Below are 24,881 nucleotides of genomic sequence, written 5' to 3'. Positions count from 1 at the left end.
CCATCTTATTGTTTTGTTCTTTTTTTTTCCTGTTTTTATTCGGCCTACTTTAACTATCCCTCTGTGCACTTTCTTTGCAGCCTTGACTGGCGCATCTAATTACTGTCTCAATGCTGATCAATGTCTAAGTTGATTACTGAACTTTTCAATGACAGATGCTATTGCATCAGTAAATTTAAAGGTAAGTCTGTGAAAATGTTGGGAATTGTTTTCTTATTTTAACGTCAGTCTGATTTCAGTAGAGGCGTGTGCATGTTTTCATTGGACAAATAAACATATCCTGTGTCACAATGGTTTGGATGCAATTAAAAAAGTGAGTCACTTGAGTCACCATTGGTCGTGGATGAAGACTTCAAGTTTGACAATGAAAACAAATCTGGGGTTACGGATTTAGAAAGTCAGGTTTACCAGATCTCTGAAGCCGGCTCCGCATCTCTTGAGCTTGAAACAAGAAAGCATGGAATACAAACACATTTTAATACTTTGATTTCTGAATCTCTGTTATTTGTATTCATGTGTTTGCAAGGAAGTGGGTAATAACATCAAGTTCTGAGGCATGCCCAATCGTTTGGTATTGACAACTTGATCTGTTGTTTTTGAGTGTCGTTCATTTTTGCTGTGAAGCTCGTTAACTTTGGATCTCTGATCCACTCACGCAGCATCAATTCTCATTGCAACATATATTCAATGCTTCTTTTTGATCATGGTGGCGTAATTGAACCGTTGGTTTACTCTTTTACGGCCAGGCCTGCTGCCACAGTGCTTACCTCATGTGCTGACACATGCTATTGCTGCGGCTGATGCTCTATATTTTGCTTTTGACAGCCTTACATGCCTCACACACACACGTGACCTTAAAGAAGTGACTCAATGACCACTGACGCCGCACTACAGACCCTTTTACAGTTTATAAGTTTCTATAATAGCTTTACCGGTGGTCCCTATTAAAGCAGATCAGAAGATCTGATTATGCATCAATTCGGAATTGAAATGTTTACTATAGTCAATTTGTCTTTTTTCTCACCTGCTGTTTAATTTGCTCCGGGAGTGACTCAGCTGGACACACACACTCTGCAGTGCCGGGCCCGGTGTGTGCGCAAAACCACGAGAAACAAGACTTGCCCTACTGACACAAGGACACACAAGGACTCAGATATGAGCAGATATGAGCACACACACACACACACACACACACACACACACACACACACACACACACACACACACACACACACACACACACACACACACACACACACACACACACACACACACACACACACACACACACACACACACAAACACACGCACACACACACACACACACACACACAATGGGCCCGGCGAAGCAGAGCTCGTTAGCATTTAAAAAAAGCCACCTTCACCCCAGTATCCACTTAAGTCTCCATTCTCTGTGTACGGAATTGAATTATTGTCACTCAGTTTGGGGATAGTGTACATATTGAATATTCACATAATAATCTGTTCCTGACTGAAATAACTGTAAGCTGTACTTTGCAATGCCATACAACCTGCAAACAGATTGATACACATTTAAAGCTGCCTATACTTCTTGTTAGTCTGCATTATTGATTTTTAAATCTCATTGTAAAGCTATCATTTCTTTGCCACATGGTTACCTTCTGTTAAACACAATTTACTTACCTTGAATTAAAACAATCATGCATTGGGTTTTGTACTTGATACTGATAAGTGTTGTATGGGAGAAAGACAAAAAAGGGAGGATATGAAAAGAAGCACAGATGGTGCTACCTGGAGCTTGTGGTGGCTCTGACAGACGTCAGACATTTGCTCGCTGAATCTCTCTCTGCTGGTTTGGAAAATGACAGGAACCAGATGCAGTGCAAGGCAGAGCTTCCCAAAGGCTGACAGGAGACCTGCTTAGTATGACCTTTACTTATAAATCACACATTGGTTGTGGTTTATCTCTCATACTATTGGAGGTCCCCCCTAAACACAGCCAGTAGTCAGGTGAGGTTATTTCTTTATCATGCGTCTGTCCATTATTTCAGTCTGTAAAACCTGCAATAAAGCATCCATCATCATGTTGTAATGAGCTGCTGGCTTTCAGTGGAGACATTTACTCTCCCAAGGGGGTCTGAAATTTGTTTTAGAGGCTCTTTCTATCCTGAAGATAACTCTATTCTAGCCCCTAACACCTAATACTTTTGGGTAATGAAATGTCCAAATTCAATTATATCAAACAATAACAGAAAATGGATCAGCAGCTTAAAGAAACTAATGGTTATTGCACGTTTCAGACAATTTACTGCAAATTACATCTATTTAACATTTTGTAAATGCTGCTCTGCATTAGTTATTTGAATGTGCTTTTTTTCTGCTTTTCAGGTTTTCATTATTTCCTGAATCCATTCGACTCAATGTATTTGCGAAGTTTAATCCATCAAAAGAAATATGAAGTCTTTATTCATTTTAGTGAAAGTTAAATTATTAGTGAAGTCTTCAAATCAAGCTGCTCTTCAAGGAATAGTTTTAGATTTTGGAAAATACGCTAACCTATGGGTGACATCAACACGAGGATGTCCATATTTTATACAGGCTATGGTCTGGATGCAGTGACTCTGGACAGAGCCAGGCTAGCTGTTTGACCCTGCTTTCACTTGTAATGCTAAGCTAAGATAGCTTCATATTGAGTGTACACACACAAGAGTGGAATTGATCTTCTCTTCTAACTCTCCGCACGAAAGCAAAGATGTCTCGTTCCGTTTCTATTCCATAAAGTAAACGATCAAATATGATGTTGTATTTACATGACAGGGAGTCTCTTGGTGTTATAACTGACATATGGTTCATCCCCAGAAGGCAGCTCAGCTGTGGTTTAATATGCATGCAGTGTGCTCTCTCTGAAGGTCCAGTGCAGCACAGACATGTTTTTATCTGACACCAGCAACACACTCAGCCTCATTTTTTTTTGTTGACACACACACACACACACACACAGAGCCTTTCTTTCCCTGATGCCTTTTCCTTGTCATCCTCCCTGTCACCTGTGTGCACTCGTACCGTGGGTCAGGATACACACAGACGGAGTGAGCCGTGGCAGAGACATATACAGAGTGAATTGTTCTTTGGTCTATTCTCTCTCTGAACATTGTGGGAGCTGTACGGTACTTTCTGTGCCAGATGCTTGCTTCCATCTTTTAGTCCCAACTGTTGTTTGATGTGGAGGAAAAGAAAAAGAAAAAAAAGAGGACCTTCTGTTGCTTGAAATTAATACTGTAATTTATTTGAATAGAAGACATTAAAATTGATACCCAGATTTTGGCAACGATCACAGATAAAAACACCCACTGTACAGTAAATGTGACTCCACAAATAGTCATTAACATTAAAAGGTGCTAACAGATAGACTCAGAGCTGTTAAAAATGCTGTCTAAACCTACATTTCTTTCAGGAAGAAGTCAGCATGACAGAAACAAGCGAAACAGATAAATACAATACAGTATAGCACAGTATAGTGTATGTTTCAGATTTATATTTCTCACCCATGTACAGTATTCAGTCACCGATATATGATCAGAAATTTATTATTTTTCACATACTGCACAGTATCAGTCAGCTCTATATCCCTGCACATTGGACTTCAAATAGGAGTTCAAGTGCTGACTTTCCGCTTTAAGGGTATTTGAGGGATTAAAAGGAGAATCTTGGGGGAACAGTAGGAGTTTTAGCACCCTTGGGGGTTAGGCATTCAAAAGTTCCACAAGGGGCTTTAGATGTCAACTGAAACTAAAGCTGACAGTCAGCATTTTACACGATACGGCTGGGAAATATTTTTCTCATCATCAACAAATCCCCCCCCCCAAAAAATAAACAATGCCTTAATACGTCTTGCAATACTTTCGGACTTCTCTAACTTGAGTCGGTCAGCACGGGGCATATTTATTACGACTGAGGACATCAATTTCTCTCAAATATATTGTTTAATTTACTAAAAACAGACATTAGCTTTAAGCCAAAATATTCAAGTAAATAGTGTATTTGTTGGGGACTATATTCAACTGCAGATTAAGACACGTGTGAGTATTTCCAACCCGTCACCAGGATAAAATGCTGGTATTGCACAAAACTGCTCTGTTAGCTTAAGTAAAAGTTAATGTTTTAGGTTAAAATAAGTACTTAACTTTTGGTTTCACATGGCACATCGGTTGTTCGAAGCTTCCATACACCTAATCTGTGAGAAAATTGTTAGTAACTGACAAAGCATTTTCATAATATGGGAACTTGGTGGGGGAATTGTCTTCCTACTAACCATACAGGAAATACTGTATGGTTAGTAGGAATCAGGGATTTGTTAACAATAAGAATAATATAGAGTATTGCCAGCCTCATCCATGAACTTAAAGTTTGAATTAAATGCACAGGAGTAGAGTGGCAAAACAAAACCGTCAGAGCATTTAATTTAAAAGCTGAATCTCAACCTTCAGATTACATTTAGAACATAAATATCAATAAAGCTATATGGCAGGTTCAGTAAAAGCAGTGTTATTTAGGTTTCAGACAGCACATAGAGAGAAGTCTATGTCCCTTTGTATTGGAACAGGCACTATACTGTATACTGTCTTCTTGAAGGACACACTTACATGTGCTGTTATTCTGTTCTACATCTTTCCATTGGTTCATTAATTTTACAACACAATACAGATACAGTTGTTTCTATATCATGAGTTAAGGTGAGTTCGCTTTAAAGTTCACGAGTTCAAAACATCACATTCAAAAGTTTAGTAGATTCACAGAAGAGACCACCGAAAAGGTTGGAATTTGTGCAAGATGAGGAAAACCAGAGTAGTATTTTCACAAAATAACAATATGGAGCAATCTTTACATTGATTATATATCGCAGAAGCTGTTCTTCGCTGCGGTTTAGTTTTAATATCTCCTAATATACTAACACATATGATGCTATTTACTCTGGCTAAAGCATCAGCCATATGTGTACATACTCTTAAAAATAACATTTATTTTCTCAATGAAGTGCACTGTGAGTGATGCATTAGTGAATGTGAGGACACTGAATGACTCCCTATGTTGTGTGTGGCACTCAAAACTACTCCGATCTCTGTCGCAAATAAGTGCGCTAATCTTTTCTCCCCATCTCACGCGCACAAACACGCACATGCACTTGATTGTGCACCCACGCCACTGATGGGGTCAATCTGTATATATTTCACCCCGATGCAAGCACAAATATATGTGTGTGTGTGTGTGTGCCTGTGTGTGAGGTACGGGTCTGCGTGTTGCCACTTCTATGCCGTAATTAGCATGATTGGAGAGCGAGGGATGGATCGAAGCACAGGAAGAGATGGTGCTGATGAGGCTATTCACCCCGCTGTGTAGCCTGCCTGGAGCCTCTCCTCAATAACAAGCTGGCATCTTTTGTCTCCAGCACTCCAGCACTCACCAGCCACGTCTGTCTGTGTGTGTGTGTCTGTGTGTGTGTCTGTGTGTGTGTGTGTGTGTGCTAGAGAGGCAGAGAAAGGCAGAGAAAGAGAGCCTGCCACATGCTCCTTTTGAAGAGCACTCAAACAAAGTTGATTACACATTCATTAAAGCCACAGGTTCTCCTTCGCCGGCTCCACTTGACTTGTCCAAGTGATGGTAGGATGAGGGGACGTACTCTGCATTCAGGACAGAGGGGATGGGAGTTTTCCGAGGCTTGCTGGCTATGATTAGCGGTTAGCGGTCAAATGAAAATGAAATAAATAAAAAGATATGAATGTCTTTTTTGGAGGATATGTCCGTAGTGCTCACTCCACTTCTATATTCCTCTCACTACCTCAGCCAGCTGACACTACATTATAATGGGTACCACGGATATGTTATGTCATATTAGGGCTGTCATTTGCCCGTGTAATTGAATTTGACGGGTTTACATCCAAAGAAGTCACAACATCCGGTGGAAAGGTCAGGCAAACTGACACAGAACAATCTAGCAGTAAAGCTACTACGAGAGATTTATTGGAAATATATGAATGTTTGTTTTGACTTTGTTTATAGTTTAGTCAGTTAGTGAGGCTTCGTGCTAAGGGGAAAGCTCGACAGGAGCACAACCCTCACAAACAACTTTTTTTGACTCATGCATGAGCTAATTTACTTGCAGACAAGGAACATTTTATCCAGCTAACTGACGTCATCCAATCAGGGCAGGAGGCATCAAGGGTGCAGGTCTTGTTCATACTGTAATCCAATAACTATGTTCTAATAACATCAAGCGCAATGCTCTCGTTTTCTCCCAGCTGACTCTCTTTGTGACTCTGTGGTTGAATTGTAATGATACCGAGAAGGTCTGCTGCCTTTGCTGATGTTCATTTAGTTATACAATATCATTTTAGGCTGATTGGTTCCTTGGCTGCTTCTGCCCAAAGAAGAAAAACAGAGCAGAACTATTACATGACGGTCAAGTGATAGTGTGTCACTGCTGTTGCCAGGAGAAGCTATAGGTTTTTCTTTTCCAAGCTTTTAAGTAAATTGGATATTTGCAAACTTAAAAGGACCTAAAATCTTATTTGTGAAATAACCAGTGGTTATTTCTGTATTTTGTTCTCTTTTTACCCTCTCTGATTTTGAGTGGTTGGGGCTCAGTTGAAAGCGGTGGTGTCATGTACAGTAACTCTGTTCCCCAATGAGGATTTAGCATTACAGTATTGGAATCAAAATCTGATGCGAGTTGTTTGTCCATGTTGCTAGAACAGTTAAATGTTATTAAACTACAACAGCACTGTCCTGATAAATCAGGGTAGGCGAGTGTAAACAAAATATATGTAAAAATAATTAATAACTAAGGAAGTTGAACTAAGGAAGTTGAACAATTGCTCATTTACTCATTTGCTCATTTACTCATTTGTATTGATGGAAAAAATAAATACTTACGGTCTGAAATAAAAATGTTATGAGATTTTATGAGCTTTAAGCCACCTGTATCCCATCATTCTGCCGAGATGCTACTGCTAACAATAAAGCACACATTGTGCAGGTTGTAAAACACAGACAAACCGAAGTCTCTGTGTTCACTTAATATATTGATGACATGTCATTAAATGATATAATCTAATGATGAAATGATATAATCATTCATCAATCATCAAGGCAAACCCACTATCCTACTATCTGTATTATAACTGCAGGGAAGGTTCTTCACTAGTCCCACACTCAGCATAGTGTGTGTTCATTTGTTAGCATGCGCCATCAAAGCCAGAGATCTTTGCTCTCCATGGTCTCGTCACTGAACTGATGTTTTTTTTTTTAATAGCGACTGTTCTATGTCCATTTTAGTTTTGCACTGAATGTGACCTCCTGTTGTCCCTGCACCCTGTTTGTACTTTAGCGTTAGATGTGCGTCCGTGGCACAAAGACAAAGTTCTGTTAGCGTTATGCTTTGTATCGTGTTCTGATTTCATTGCTTCTCATCTGCTACTCAGTTTCATGTCAGCTGACACAGGAATGTATAACAACAGCTTTTGTGCGGTGTGTGAATAGACCAGGATTTACAGGGTGACTGGTGTGTGCGAGTGTGTGTGAAAGTAGAACGATGGGTGACAATAGGTGATCCCTCTCTGGTTGCGCGTGCGTATGTATAAGCACATACAAGCAAAGGCATATAAAGCGTCTCTGCCGAGCCAATTATGAGTGACTTTGTAGCTTGTTTTAGTAAATAACACAGCGCAACCGAAAGATCAATTGCATCAAAATGTGTAAATCTAGATTTAGTTATTAAGCTCACTCCAGGATATTTGTAATACAACTATTCTGGCTTCCATCAAACCAACACAAACTATGCATGGAATCATGAAGTGATTATCGTGATACGAGTTGAAACTAATGCAGCCATTTGCCACTGAAGTACGGAGACAAGATTCATATGTTTTCACTAAAACCCCACGCCAAGCTTGTTAATTTTTACAGTAGTTATATGTTTGTGTGCGTACTTAATCGTGTGTGTTTGTGTGCGTTTTCCACTGTAGGAGGTTAAGACACTTTTCCCCCATTAGGCTTCCGTAGCCCGTTTCCTAACCAACCATTTCCTGGAACCCTGCAGAGTGAGCAGCGTCTCTGCAACGCTCGCCTTTTTACAGACAATATGCTGCGCAGCAAGGCACATCGCTGCACATTAACGAGCTGTGGCGGACAGGCAGCCTGTTGGCCACAAAGCACCTTGAACCTGACACTAACATGCATCTTGAATGACTGGATTATGTTTTAGTGGAGCGACAGCAACTATTTGAGAGAGGTGAAGCTCTGATCACCTGAACTATACGCGCAGAGGAGGTCAGAGATGACTGTAGCTACATTAACAAACCAAGGAAAAAAAGCACACAAATGAAACAGGTGACGAGAAAATGTAATTCAGCCACATCACATTAAGACACAGAGTGCATGTTACTGCCAGGTGGAAGGGTAGAGCTGCTAATGAGAGTTGCGTGAATATTTCTCAGTTTGAAAGTGGAGCCTTGTATTCCGACGACTACCCAGTGTCATGTGTCGTATAAAGGCGGAGCGACTAACACAGACAGGCAGCTGAGGCAACACTTATTATAGTGACACTCTATTGATTATGTGGGAAACTGGAACATTTGATCTGCTCTCCATTGCAGATCGATCTCGAAACTACACACTGGTATCGCTCGGGTTCAGCGGTGTCAAGCAAAACAAAATCTGGGATTCAGGTGAATCTCACTCCCATCTTCAGCATTTGGAGTTCAGATGATTGCTCGAACTGTTCATGGCTGCAGGGGATGCTTGGAGCACTCCTTCAGCCAGATAGCCAGTCATCTTCTGCTCGGGGAGATAGAGATGGCATTCGGATCTGTTTGCTCGCGCGTGCGTGCCTACATGCAAAAACTCAAAAGTTTTGCCGTTGTTGTTTTTCTTCTCGCCATCACCTCTTCTCAATGTGTATCTTGTGAAAACAAAAAGTGTGAAAACCAGGTTTCCTCCATCAGAGATCTCCACATCCCGTCTCTTCGTTGCGTTCACAGCATGCTGGTCTCATGTCATAGCTCCGCTTCAAAATAGCCTATGTGAAGTCACACAGTGTGTGTGATTGAGGATGTGTGAACCTTCACCCTCCACTGAGAGAAAGCTGGTGTGACAAGCAGAGGCTGTGAAGATTGGAGCTGCTAGCGTCTGCTTCAGTTTAGTTTTTGAACTGGATGTCATTTTTTTTTCTTCCTTTTTTTTTTTTTTGGCAATGAGCAAACCTTTCTAATGGCAGTCAGTTGATCATTTACAGTGAGCAGCACGAGTTCCTTTATACAAGGGTGTTGTGGGTGACGACAGCAATCAGTGAACAGCAACTTGCAAGTCTCACTCGCAAACGAGCTAACACGACGTTCCAGTAAAATCACTAGAAATGGATTCATCAAAAACGGAGCCAGAATCACTGGCAGACACACATCCACGTTGTTCTTTTGCGTGAACATACACAGGCAACAGCAACAATCAACAATCAACTCAGGCGAACAATCAACTCACTCGCTCTCCCTGCTGCAAAATGCCACCTGTGTTAGAAGTCTATTCCGGCAGGTTGTTACCCGAGTAGAAACTGGACGTCTCCGATACGGTTTTGGAGACGCTCCGGGACGATGACCCGTTGGAGGTGAGGTCCAGGGAGGAGCTATGTGGTCCTGCTCCGACTGCAGTCCCAACAGGTTGTGGAGCTGCTATTGCCTTGACCGTGGGCTGCTGCATGTCATCCCCAACCTGGAGCACAGTGGACACAGTGGTCTCCATCCGGCTGGCCTTGTAAACGCTCGTCTGGGTCTGAAGGTAGCGAGTGGACTTGAGTTCCAGGCCATCATAAGAGCCTCGAGGGACACACGGGCAGAAGCGGAAGGCTTGCTTAAAACCAGCACGAAACCTGTTCAAGAGAAGCAAAGATTAGTCCTATTTAGTTTGGTTAATGTGCACACAATTCAACAATGGTATGAATTTAACAGCATGGCTCCCCTACTGGGATGAGAATATACCTGCCAATAAAAGTCTTATATAACTTTTGCTACACCAGTCATTGTGGCAACACATTTAGTTTTATGTAGGGGAGTAGAAATATAAAGTTGCATGGAATAGAAATGCTCAATTAAAGCACAAAAAAGGACAAAATTGTACTTAAGTAAAGTACGCAAGTAACGGTACTTAGTACATGAATAGTTTTTATACAATGAAATAAATATACGCTCAGAAGGCTACTTGATTTATTATCGATAAGCGATGTACACTATTTATTGATAAGGAAGCAGAATAAATAAATGATTCTCCACCATGGGTCCTGAGGGTGGAGCCTGGAGATCTGCAGCGGAAAGCTACTGGAAATCTTCTCAATCTGACAAGACTATTTACTCTGTTACAGTTTTAAAAAGAACTGGCTGACACAGTGTAGATCTACAGCGGCTCATAGAGATGTAATGTAAAATAAGGTAAAGAGAAAAGTTAATTAACACTAAATGTTTCTACCAGCACTTTGATGTTTAGCAAAACATAAAACACACACGGAAATGACAGAAATAAGAATTGTGCGGTTGAGATAAACACACACACACATAGAAAAATCCCACAAAGCCTACAGAGAGAGAGAGAACTGAAGGCAATCACTGAGTGCAGGAATGTCAATCGCTGAGAGCAGGAGCGAGATGAAAAGAGATTGAGAATGAGAGGAAAGGGCCATCATCGGTTACACCTTTGAATTTAAACCCACTGAGCTGATAAAGAGAAAAGACGGACGATATCTTATGCAGCATACTAAACCTCAGCTCACTGCAGTCCAACCCACATATTTTCATTCTATATTATTTATTTATGTATATATATATTTTCATTCAGAGTCATATTCATAGAGTTTATTCATGTCTGTAATCTCATTTCTTCGACAATGAAAAGACAATTAACAGGTGGCTGCAATGCGAGACAACGGGATATGATTGATTCCAGACCTCAAGCATTTATTACAAATGACGATCTTTAAATTCATTGACATTTAAATTGTTGGTGCTCACTGTGGGACAATATGATCGCTGCTAAACAAAATCAAAAATGTATTGCTCTCTGAAAAGTTGTCATCTTTTTGCAGTTCTAAGTGGGTTAGATGCACGGCTCCGCACCATCGAAGCTCAGACAGTTACGCTAGTTAGCTCGCCACCCCCCATAGCCGGCGCGGGGCCTTTAGCTTTAGCCTCTGTTAGCTGTCCCCCGGCAGCCCCCGAGCAGCCGGATGGCTGGGTGACTGTTCGAAGGGGTTTTAAGTCTAAACAGAAGCCCACTGAGCACCGCCAACCTCTTCACGTTTCGAACCAGTTTTCCCCACTCAGCGACGCACCCGCTGAGAAACCCACTCTGGTTATAGGTAGCTCCATAGTCAGAAACGTGAAGATAGGGAAGCCAGGGACCAAAGTCATATGCATCCCGGGGGCCAGAGCGGGCGACATTGAATCTTGTTTAAAACTGCTGGCTAAAGATGAGCGTAGTTACAGTAAGATTATAATACACGCCGGCGGTAATGACTCCCGACTGCGGCGGTCGGAGGTCACTAAAATTAATGTGGAATCGGTGTGTACTTATGCCAAGACAATGTCGGACACCGTAGTTTTCTCTGGCCCTCTCCCCAATCTGATCAATGATGACATGTATAGCCGCATGTCGTCGTTCAACCGCTGGTTGTCCAGGTGGTGCCCAGCAAACAATGTGGGCTACATAGATAACTGGCAGACTTTCTGGGGAAAGCCTGATCTGATGAGTCGAGACGGCATTCATCCCACTTGGGATGGAGCGCGTCTCATTTCTGCGAACATGGCGAAGTTGATTAGCGGACTTAATCCATGACCCAGAGTTCAGATCAGGAAGCAGAAGCAGAGTTGTAGTCTTCCACCCTTCTCTGCACTTCCATTCGAGCAGTTACCCACCCTTAACCTTAACTCTATAGAGACTGTGTCTGTCCCACGGCCACTTAAATTAATTAAATCAAAAGTAACCAGAAGAGGAGTCATACAAAATAACCTCATAAAGGTTAACATCACTACTGCCACAGTGCAACAAAAGAAGAGAATTAAATGTGGACTCCTAAATATTAGATCTCTGTCATCTAAAGCTGTATTAGTAAATGATTTAATATCAGACAATCACATTGATTTATTGTGTCTTACTGAAACCTGGCTGAGGCATGAAGAATATGTCAACCTAAATGAATCAACTCCTCCAAGTCATATTAATACTCACATTCCTCGAGGCACCGGCCGAGGAGGTGGAGTAGCAGCCATCTTTGACTCAAGCCTATTAATGAATCCTAAACCTAAACTAAACTACAACTCATTTGAAAGCCTTGTTCTTAGTCTTTCACATCCAACCTGTAAAACATTACAGCCAATTCTATTTGTTATACTGTACCGGCCACCAGGTCCATATTCAGAATTTATATCTGAATTTTCTGAGTGTTTATCAAGTTTAGTCCTTAAAAGTGATAAGGTTATTATTGTAGGAGATTTTAATATTCATGTGGATATTGACAATGATTGCCTTAGTACTGCATTTATCTTATTGTTGGACTCGATTGGCTTCTGTCAGAGAGTACAGAAACCCACTCACTGCTTTGGCCACACCCTCAACCTTGTTCTTACATATGGCATTGACATTGAGCATTTGGAGGTCTTCCCACAGAACCCTCTTCTGTCAGAGCATTACCTCATAACTTTTGAGTTTATACTCCCGGAGTGTACACCGTTAGTCAAAAGTTTCTACACCAGATGTCTAACTGACAGTGCTGTAGCTAAATTTATAGAAGCGATTCCTTCTGCATTTGATTCAATACCACGTCTCAATGTGACGGAGGACTCCTGTGCTAACTTTAGTCCGTCCCAGATTGATCATATTGTCGATAGTGCTACAGGCTCACTGAGAATGACACTAGACTTGATAGCCCCACTGAAGAAAAAGACAGTGAGGCAAAGGAGGTTTGCTCCCTGGTATAACCCTCAGACCCGCGACCTAAAGCAAACTTCACGAAAGCTTGAAAGCATATGGCGTTCCACCAATCTGGAAGAATCACGCTTAGTTTGGCGAGATAGTCTTAAAACATATAAAAAGGCTCTCCGTAATGCCAGAGCAGCCTATTACTCATCAGTAATAGAGAAAAATAAGAACAACCCCAGGGTTCTCTTTAGCACTGTAGCCAGGCTGACAGAGAGTCACAGCTCTCAGTAGTAATGACTTCATGAACTTCTTCAATGAAAAGATTTTAACTATTAGAGGCAAGATTGATGCTCTCTTGCCCTTAACTACTACCGATCTGTCATCAAGAGGAATGGCCTTGGAAACGGCTGTATGCCCTGGTGTATATTTGGATAGCTTTTCTCCCATTAACCTAGACCAATTGTCCTCAACGGTTTCTACTTCTAAACCGTCTACCTGTCTCTTAGACCCCATCCCAACGAGGCTGCTTAAAGACGTGTTGCCTTTAATTGGCACCTCTCTGCTGGATATTGTTAATGTGTCTTTGCTAACAGGCCATGTAACACATTCCTTCAAAGTAGCTGTAATTAAACCTCTCCTGAAAAAGCCCACTCTTAATCCAGAGGTGTTGGCTAACTACAGACCAATCTCTAACCTTCCCTTCCTCTCTAAGATCCTTGAGAAAGTAGTCGCAAATCAGTTGTGCGACTTCCTACATCAGAATAGTTTATTTGAGGAGTTTCAGTCAGGATTTAGAAAACACCACAGCACAGAGACAGCACTGGTGAAAATTACAAATGACCTCCTAATTGCATCAGATAAAGGACTCATCTCCGTACTGGTATTATTAGACCTTAGTGCTGCGTTCGACACCATTGATCATGACATCCTATTACAGAGACTGGATCAGTCGATTGGCATTTCAGGTACCGCACTAAATTGGTTTAAATCCTATTTATCAGATCGATCTCAATTTGTATTTGTAAACGATGAAGCCTCAATGACTACCAACGTTAATCACGGAGTTCCACAAGGTTCTGTGCTTGGACCAATTTTATTTACCTTATATATGCTTCCTTTGGGCAATATTATCAGGAAACACTGCATAAACTTTCAATGCTATGCAGACGATACTCAATTATATCTATCGATCAAACCAGAGGAGACCAACCAGCTCGCTAAAATTCAAGAATGTCTTAAAGACATAAAAACATGGATGACCTGCAACTTCCTGATGTTAAACTCAGACAAAACTGAAGTTATTTTACTGGGCCCTGAACACCTCAGAGATCAATTATCTGGTGATGTGGTTTCTGTAGATGGCATTTCCCTCGCATCCAACACCACTGTAAAGAATCTAGGCGTTATCTTTGACCGAGACTTGTCCTTTAACTCCCACATTAAGCAAATCTCAAGGATTGCATTTTTTCATCTACGTAACATTTCAAAAATCAGGCACATCTTGTCTCAAAAAGATGCAGAAAAGCTGGTTCACACGTTTGTTACTTCCAGACTAGATTACTGCAACTCCTTATTATCAGGCTGCCCTAATAAGTCTCTTAAATCCCTCCAGTTGATCCAGAATGCTGCAGCTCGTGTACTTACAAAAACTAAGAAAAGAGATCACATTACTCCTGTATTAGCTGCGCTGCACTGGCTCCCTGTAAAATCAAGAATCACATTTAAAATTCTTCTCCTCACCTACAAAGCCTTGATTGGTGATGCACCATCATATCTTAAGGAGCTTGTAGTACCATATTGCCCCACTAGAGAGCTGCGCTCACTAAATGTGGGGCTACTTGTGGTTCCTAGAGTCCTAAAAAGTAGGATGGGAGCAAGAGCCTTCAGTTATCAAGCTCCTCTTTTATGGAACCAGCTTCCACTTTCAGTCCGGGAGGCAGACACAGTCACCTCATTCAAGAATAGACTTAAGACTTTCCTGTTTGATAGTGCTTATAGTTAGGGCTGAATCAGGTTTGCCCTGGTCCAGCCCCTTGATATGCTGCTATAGGCTTATAGGCTGCTGGGGGATGTTTTAGGATACACTGAGCACCTCTCTCCTCTTCTCTCTCTCCTTATGGATACATTTACATCTCTCCATTGCACCTTATTAACTCTGCTTCCTCCCCGGAGTCGTTGTGACTTCACGTCTCATAGGGTCCATTGGACCTGGAGGTGTCTGATGCCTGGTGAGCCGGCCTCCCACCTTGGCCCTGCTGATGCCCCGCCCCCTCCTCTCTACCTCCTTCTGTTTCATGGATTGGAGTTCCATTCATACATTGTCATATTCATGTAATGTGTTTATGTAACTTTGTAAATGATGTTCATTCTGTACACATGACATCTATTGCTTCTGTCCATCCGGGGAGAGGGATCCTCCTCTGTTGCTCTCCTGAAGGTTTCTTCCCTTTTTTCCCTGTGAAAGGTCATTTTTGGGGAGTTTTTCCTGATTCGATGTGACAGGGATGTCGTATGTGTACAGATTGTAAAGCCCTCTGAGGCAAATTTGTAATTTGTGATATTGGGCTATACAAAATAAACTGAATTGAATTGAATTGAATCTTTTCTTAAAAAGGGGGAGCAACATTCTCACTGTATCTTATCAAAAGGACAAAACTATTTATTTGATTTTCTTGTCCTGGTGATTACTTACAAATGAAGATTCTATCTTATTCATTATCTTTTAAATGTACATGAGGATAGCATGTAATGAATTAATGGTGAGATGATTCAATTCATGAAGTTATGAATAGTGTAAATAAACACCACACCAAGGGAGGAAATTAATTAGTAATAATACTTTAGAAATGATTCACATGTTCTGCAGTATTTAAATGACCAAGTCTCAAATACCATCAACCACAACTTGAATAAAAATTGGTGCTTACCAACAGTACTGTGTTTATTCATAAGTGCTTCTACTTTGCTGCACTTTCATTAGAAAAGTTAATAAAACTGAAAAACGTCAGATGTTTCAACCTAAAAGCCTGTACACAAATCTTCTGAAGTACCCGAGGATTTATTCATTGCATTTATTTCTTGCCTTTTGTCTGTCATCAAGGTGGTGTCTTGGAGATCAATAACTGATATCCATGTGTATGAAGAGACGGAGGACATTCAGATATATAGTTAGAGTATTACAAATGGAGATTAAACCCTGAAATGTTGTTTTTTCTAAAGAGTATTTTTTTTTAAATGGTTGCTTTATATTAATTGACATTAATCTTTTTTATGTCTTGTGTATTATATGCTAGGGTGTACTGGAGGACAGTTGTGTTTTAATTTTGACTGTGTCTGGCTGAACATTATCAAAGATTTGGAGGCAATATTCATGTCACAAGAAAGCTTTAACGGTGTAACGTCTGTGCAGGAAGAGCTTTATTGACGACAGCTTTAAGCAACAGCCTTTAAGAAGCTTTTATGTCAACACACCTGGATTACTGCACTTTCAACCAGAGTAAACAGGCTTAAACACATCCCCCCAGGTTAAGCCTCTTTATACCGGTTTGCATGGTTCTTTTAAATACTTACATGGCCCATAATGGTCTCCTGAATAAAATATTTTATTCCTGTAGAACAACAATATATTCAAGTCTCTCTGCTGAGATGAGAGCCTCAGAAACACCCTGCCAGTTGAGTTTGGGGCTTCTTTTTAAATTTAAGCTAAAAAAACCCACACTTTTTATCTCACTGCCTTCCATGATTTCACATGATTCTAATTTTTATAGTGTGTTATGGGTTTTGCCATTTTGATTTCTGTGTAATGAATACATTAATGAGAACAGAATATCCGTTAAAACTACACAGTAGTGATTATAGAATGACTGTTTTTGATAAATGTACAAATCAAAATTGGAGCAGATAATACAACGGGGAGGCTTCTTCCTAATATATGATCAAGAATACTGTCTCTAATATAAAGCCAGGCTCAAATAGAGGCCTAGTTCTCTGCAGTGAATGTCAGTAAAAGATATATGTTTCATATTTATGTGTGTAGGCGCTGACTGACCTGTCGTTGAGGCAGCAGTAGATGATGGGGTTGTACATGGTGGAGCTCATAGCCAGCCACATGATGGCCAGGTAAACCTGCTGGATAAACCTTTCTTCAAACATGGCAGGAAAGACCTGGTGCAGCAGGAAGAAGACGTGGTAGGGAAGCCAGCAGATGGCAAACGTACACACCACCACGATCATCATCTTCACCACCTGTTGGACACATGACATGACACTGTTTTGTCTTCATTTTTGTTTCCCTGTGCATTGTGGATTAAGCCAGCGTCGACATACTTTTCAGGGCCGTGAGGTTACAAGTTGGCCTCTCCAGTATTTTTATTTTTACATCGCAAAAAGTCTTTATGCTACAAAAGGGTTATCAAAACATCTCAGTACAATGAGCCTGTCATAAAAGGTCCAACGGGATACCTGCTCCATAAATAATGTATAATTTATATAAAACATGTACAGGAAAACCAACACACACAACAATGTTACAGACGTTTTCTGCTTGTTTTTGTAAGCATTTTATGATGAGGCACACTGCACTGCATTGATTGTCTCCCCGGAGGACTTCTCTCCTTCGCCTTTCTTTAACAAGCCTCTCTGTTGGCTCAACAAGTAGCAACAAATCTGTCAGTCCAGAAAAAGCGCCGCCGCTTTGAACTCTCTGTCCGTCAAAATAGAAATCCAATACTCACAGGCACATCATTTGCGCTGTCAATAGCAGACAGTGCTTACTGGCAATGAATTGAAAATAATGTACATGGACAGACGGAAAAGATCTGAGAGGGTGCCTCATTAGAAGATGGACTGGCGTCCTTGCGCATGTAACAGGATCAAGGGATTTCTACAATCACAAAGGAAGTCGGGAAAGTGAGAGTTATTGTATTTAAAAGACTGTTATTGTTTATTTTTCTAATAGAGATTTCTGCCCACCGCAGCTTCTGATAAAACGATCATACATGTAGTTGCTCCCATGTACAAGTCTCTATCCTATATGGTTATATGGCCAGTAGGAGAGAAGAACACTAGGATGTCTACAGTCATGTATGATCATACAGTCATACAGTCTCCGTGATGCTGTTGGCATAGTGAAGCTTTATCTTAATGCTAACATTAGCATGCACACATAGTGGTATTTAGCAGATATAATGTTTATAATATAAGTTTTGGCCTGATGATGGTGGATGAAAAAAGACAGGATCACCAAAAACCGAGGGGGACATGATGGTCTGTACCACATTTCATGACAATCCGTCTCATGGTTGTTGAGATATTTCACTGATCTCTTCAGTGCAGAAACAGCTTAGTAAATATGTCTGTATGAGATTCTCTTTTTTATTTACTAGGGTCAGAAAAGCATGTCTATTCTATCAGATGTAACAACACTGAAACTGTGAACACGCCTTACAGACAGGGGGCATGAAAGATGACCGGAGACAGAAGAGGAAAAGACAACAGGTAGGCTGGGAAACCACCAAAGAAGAGAGGATGAAAGGAGAGAGGTCTTTGTTTCAAGGTCATGGTGCTGAAATGCTAATTTCATCACTTGAAAAGATAAAGGCAGACATCGACATTGCAGCCACGTCCTGTTCAAGGCTGCAGTGTATAAAAGTGCATATGCTGTGCTTGGAGTAATCTTGTTGTACTAGTTTGCAATTTAAATACTGTGAGTAGCTGTCTAAAGTGGGAGTTACCTTGCGTTTGGCGGTAAGCTGCTCCTTGTAGCGGTCAGAGGAGTCTCCGGGGATTTCGCTGGCCCAGAGAGTCAGTCCCACCACCAGGTAAGCACAACCCATCACCAGTAGAGGAAGGAAATAGATCAGGATGGCCACGCACACATAGTACCTACAACAAGACATATATCTCATATCATAAATAAATCATATACATATTTTTTGACTGGTAGTACAAAGAGACTCAAGTTGAGCCTGTAGAAAAGGAACCTACCGGTACCGTGAATGTAGTCCTAAAATGACGCTTGAATAGAACATCAGGCTAGTACAGATGTTCCAATACCCTTTCTTACAGTTCCTGAATACTGGATGCTGGAAATCGACCCTTTACCAGTGTGTTATAAACAAAAACAACATTTTAGAAGATTACATTTGTACCCATCATGATGGTGTTAGTTTAACATTGTCTGCATGCTGTTCTAGAAATGAGGCTATTTCTAGAAGAAAGCAATGAGACCAAAACAGGTGTATTTTCACTCAAATGTGCTCATTGGTCGGAAGAGCTTATTAGGGGAACTGCAGTCAGGTGATAATTCTCTATAGGTTGTCACGATGACTGACCCCTTACACATTCTGATGTGTAAGGTGTGGTTACACATCAGAATGTGTGGTTCTTTCATCCACCTTTAATATAGAACAGTATTTGTTATGGAGCTTTAAGAAAGGGAATGGGGAAATTGCAAATCCCAAAGATAAGTACCAAGGACACTGGTATCGGCAGACAAAGGACTCAATGACAAGACCCGATACACAGAGAGGTTTCAATAAAAGGTCTTTCCTTGATGGCATGGTCTGATACACCGGTAGGCATCCCAAAAACAACAGACAAATGTTTCCAAAACACAAGGCAAATAACTAAAGCAGATATGAGGAACCGGCACAGGAAGGGGAGCAATGAAATGAGGGTGATAACGAGGGACAGGTGAAAATAATCAGGGCCGAGCCAGAGTGTCCCACAAGCTAGAAACACACAAGGGCAGAAAGTAAAGAAGCAGTAACGAGAACGGTGAATGCCCCAAAATGAAACATAAAACATGAAACCTAACCAGGGAGCAGAGCTGGACATGACAGCAACATTCATGTCCATCGGACCTGGCTGTGTCTGATTTAGCAGATATAATGTTTACAAGTTTTGGCCTGATGATGGTGGATGAAAAAAGACAGGATCACCAAAAACCGAGGGGGACATGATGGTCTGTACCACATTTCATGACAATCCGTCTCATGGTTGTTGAGATATTTCACTGATCTCTTCAGTGCGGAAACAGCTTAGTAAATATGTCTGTATGAGATTCTCTTTTTTATTTACTAGGGTCGGAAAAGCATGTCTATTCTATCAGATGTAACAACACTGAAACTGTGAACACGCCTTACAGACAGGGGCCATGAAAGATGACCGGAGACAGAAGAGGAAAAGACAACAGGTAAGCAGAAACGAGAACGGTGAATGCCCCAAAATGAAACATAAAACATGAAACCTAACCCGGGTGCAGAGCTGGACATGACAGCAACATTCAGGTCCATCGGACCTGGCTGTGTCTGATGCCTGGTGAGCCGGCCTCCTGCCTTGGCCCTGCTGATGTGCCCCGCCTCCTCTCTACCTCCTTCTGTTTTAATGGATTGTGGAGGTCCATTCGTACATTGTCATATTCATGTAATGTGTTTACGTAACTCTGTAATGCTGTTCATCTGTACTCATGACATCTATTGCTTCTGTCCATCCGGGGAGAGGGATCCTCCTCTGTTGCTCTCCTGAAGGTTTCTTCCCTTTATTCCCTGTGAAAGGTTATTTTTGGGGAGTTTTTCCTGATTCGGTGTGAGGTCCTGGGACAGGGATGTCGTATGTGTACAGATTTTAAAGCCCTCTGAGGCCAATTTGTAATTTGTGATATTGGGCTGTATAAAATAAACTGAATTGAATTGAAATTCAGTGTAATGTTTATTTTGAATGACGTGGCAGTGGGTGTTTAACAGAATAATTGCCTATGAATAATTAGTTTTATGCCTGTCAATTTCCCCTAACTCTGAAGCACTAATTTAGCAAGTTTTAATACGAAGGGCTGAATCAATCATCTTTAGAGTGTTTGCCAGAGGAAAGATAAAGAGTTTCGCTTTGTGACATGATTAAAAATGCGAGGGGCATCAGTTAGACTCCTGCTCCAGTAACTGTCCACTGAATTTAAACCCTTAATGAAGTAATGCATTTTGACAGTTTCAGAATTTTGCTAATGATTTGGTAATCGAAGACAGACACACCGTTTGATCCTGTTAAATCCTTGTCCAGTGTGTATGCTGGTTAATAGGGGTATTGTGGTCTGTCTATATACTTATGTGTGTGTTGTGTGTGTGCGCGTGTGGGAGCGTTAATGTCTGTTAAAATGTGCCACATTGTAGTATATCACTCTGGGCCATGTAGAGAGAGTCTTTATATCGTATTTAACCGTGTTCAGAGATGAAAGACCCCCTGACCCCAGCAACCACATCAGTTTTCCCCTCTGCGAACAGTGCAGATGAGACTGGCGGGCCATTTTCTCTGCAATTAACTACAATTATGTTAATTTTGCTAAACACTCGGGAGCACGGGAGTACAAATGAACACACGCTGAGAAACACACACATGCAGATACACTGCAACGTAGATGTAATACAGCACAAAACATAGTGTAGATAATATCGGAGCCTCGAGCGCTTCGTCAGGTTTAGTCTTTCGCTTGAAGAATGTTTGAATAAATCATTCAATGCAACGAAAGCCAAAGGTCTACAATATTTTTGGATTACTATCTGTTTGTGCTAGTTACGGAAATGATAACAAACAGTCTTTGAATAAATAATACCATGGATACTTTTTTGAAAAGAAAAACAAAATATTCCTCTTAAGCCCTCTCTGTGGGAAAGGAGTTTTTGTATGCTTGCACTCAACACAATCTTTTCCTCTTTCATCCTAATCTAATTATCATGATTGGATTGCCTCGACAGCAGGTGGATATAAAACACAGAACATCAATAAAGTCAATTAATCTTAAGTGCTTATTAAATGGAACTTGAGGAAGTAGTTTCTAGTACTCTACAGTCAAAGTCAAGTGCTTGAAAGATTACTTTAATATAGATTGGTCAAAAACATCATATTTTTGGAGGTTTGGTTTATTAACACCAGCCTTTAGGAAATAAAAACAACAACTGCAGAACTGCCTGCTCTTGTCTGACAGGTGTTTGCAATGACGTTTCCTGATTGAACCTTTTCTCAGGTCAACGTATCCTCATACAATGATTTCGGACGATGTCTTCAATTTTCTTACGTTCTCCACACGAATGTCCAGCAACACGTGTCACCAAACCTGAGCAATGACACTAATGCTGCGTTCCTGACAACTCTGAATTAGAAAAATGTCTTCCTACGAGAAAAAAAGACAATGGAACGCCTCTCAAAGTCAGAATTCCTACTTGTGAATTGGGGAAAATCCATCAACCGCGACGTCACAAAGAAACCTTCGTCTGATGTCACACAACAATGGAAGCGCATATTGTAAATGATAAACCATCAATTAAAAAGGAAATGGAAAGTATAATTGTATTTAAATACAATTACGAATAGCTATCATATAGTGTGTTATGAGCCCAGTCAACTACTGTGCTGTCTTTCCCAGGAGTGACCTGCTTGACACGCGTCAGCCTAAGTTACCAAACCTAACCTTTTGATATAAGTTGCTCTACATACTAGTTCTTCTTTGAGAGTCTTTTTATAAACCAAGTCTCTTTGCTTCCACCAACAATCAAACACACCATTTATAAAAAGTCAAGAAAAAGTGGTCGAAACCCTTTTTTCTTCCGTGGTCAAACACCTGACAACAGCAAGGATGTCTGTACCTAAATACCTGAACCCAGGATATTAGTACAGGGCCGCCCAATGCATGCACAGAGAATAAGAATTACATTTCTGGATTATTTCCAACACCATATTTGGTTCTTACATCGAATATATTAGACATTGTGACATATGTCACAATGTCTTCTCTGCTCAAAAATGACACTGTAAAACATAACAAATGCCAAATAATGTGGAGACTTCACCGTAGAGAGTTACATTTTGTGTCCACTTGCTAAAGAAGCATCCCTTTATCTTCCGTGGTTTGTGTTAACGTTTGGTGTCTTGCATCTTGAATGCTTGGAGGTCAAAAGTTGAACATTTCAACCGGCAAAAGTCTGGAACAACAGAGTGAGAGCGATGTAACAGAGTGAGAGAGATGTAACAGTCTGTTCACACCCACACAGTCTTGAGAAGAGGACTAATCAAGGAAACAAAGTGAAAACACCTGCGTGGATGAACCAGGCCGTGCAGGGGCACATCAGTCACAGATGATTGCACGTACAACATAAACGTATAGAGTATTTACTGTAATCACAATGCCGTATACTCTACTGATTCCACAGTTAATACAGGAAATGGAGAAAAACTATTTTCGCTGACAGAAAATGATGCGATATATATGCACCAATGTACTTCAACTAACCGGTGGCTTTGTTGTACGATGTTAAACGTCACGCAAAAAAGAAAATACATCTTCATGTTTTTCTTGTACACTGTCTTTCTTGCGCTTTCTCACCCTCATCTGCAATTAGCTTGATTTTTTTCCCCCCCAGTTGTGGAGCAGCACCTCCATCTCCTTTGTGTATTGAATTGTAAAACAGTATTGTACATTTTTAAACTTGCCACATTTCAAGCGTATGCAATTGGGACTCTACGATCATGGCCGTGCATGTCGGCTATCTGGCAGAGCTGAATGGAAAGAGTCATCGTTCATGTTATCAGCACCGCCTTCTTTCTTTTTTTCTCACCGTCTCTCTTCACACGAGTGGAGAAGAGAAACGCAGTCAAGTCTAATCTTGTCTTTAACAATTAAACAAAGACGTCAAAGCATTCTGCGACACCGGCAAAATGTAACACTATTTAACGTATTAAGTAAAGCCAACACACACACAGCAGCAGCTCACACAAGGCGCTGATAACATTTACCACAAGGCTGAGGAGAATCAATTCAGAGAAAAGGAAAGCTTATTTCCAGCAGACATGGTGGGGTTTGTATGCACACAAGTGACCAATGGGAGAAGTGAGCTTCTAAGAAGCTTGAGTGAATCCTTTTGTCAATGTGTGTGTCTGGTGTCGGTGTGTTTGTGTGTGCTTCTCAAGAGTTCAGATGGAACGATATAGGCAACATACTGTGCATCACATCTGTCATTTGCTGAACGCGAGCTCCATTTCTTGGAAATGTTGAAGAAACCAGATTCAATTTATTCCCCACTGGATTTGTTTGTTAGAGATCAGCGTTTACAGTCTCCTCTCAGTACAGCACCTGTGTTATGTCTCAGCTCTCAGATGTCTGTGTTCTGAAGCCACCGTCATGAGCAAACCTACTTTATTTCTTTGAAAGAAATCTGCCATTTCAGTGTGACTTTCCAGAATCAGGCTGTGGGTAAAGAAAGATGCCGACTCCCACTGTGTTTCAAACCAACACGTCCTCAAATCTAAACAACAGAATTAGTTGTGTTTGCCAAACAACATATGTGACAATTTAAAACTTGTAATTAACGTTTTGAAACATAACTACTGTTACCTGTTAGTCTCTGCACTTTATTTTATATCCTTCTGTACATTTAATATGTTTAAATTATTGCACTGTGTTGATTGTTGTTGATTTTTTAATGTTATTGTCCAATGTTGCACCACCCGCCATGACAAATTCCTTGTATGTGAAAACATACTTGGCAATAAAAGATTCTGATTCTACTTGGATAGGTTTAGTAAACGATCATGGTCTGGGTTAAAATAAGTAACTTTGTCACGGAACAATGCGTTTGTGACATAGTATGTGACTTGTAGTTTCTTCTGTAACTTAAAATAATTCCCCAACATAAAGTAAGTCAACTTAATGACTTTTGGCTTCAGATGGGACATGAACAGCCTCCTACTGGGTGAAAGTCCTGTTGGTTTGGTCCATCCATCCACTCCAACCTCCTCCCTACATGGACTTTGTCGCTCTTTATACTTCATCACCTGACTTCCTCAGTTGCTCCCATCTTTAGGTTAAGGCTGTTAAACAAAGACTATTGACATATGTTCGTCAACAACCTTTTTCCCCCATGACTAATATGAGACAATGACAACTCAAACTCAGAAAA

General features: G+C 40.9%; 1 protein-coding gene across 1 annotated transcript in view; it reads right to left on the bottom strand.

The window, feature by feature from the left end:
- Positions 1-9,552: 9,552 nt before the first annotated feature.
- Positions 9,553-24,881, bottom strand: part of tacr1a (tachykinin receptor 1a) — a 35,467-nt gene continuing 20,138 nt past the window's right edge. Inside the window, exons 3-5 of the mRNA XM_034541818.1 lie at positions 18,669-18,819; positions 16,985-17,181; positions 9,553-9,898 (exon numbers count right to left, since the gene is read on the bottom strand). Coding sequence (XP_034397709.1) covers positions 9,553-9,898; positions 16,985-17,181; positions 18,669-18,819 — 694 coding nt within the window. The remainder of the gene's footprint in view (positions 9,899-16,984; positions 17,182-18,668; positions 18,820-24,881) is intronic.

Source organism: Cyclopterus lumpus, chromosome 9 (genome assembly GCF_009769545.1).
Source record: "Cyclopterus lumpus isolate fCycLum1 chromosome 9, fCycLum1.pri, whole genome shotgun sequence".
NCBI lineage: Eukaryota > Metazoa > Chordata > Actinopteri > Perciformes > Cyclopteridae > Cyclopterus > Cyclopterus lumpus.
This window is presented reverse-complemented; position numbering and strand designations above follow the sequence as displayed.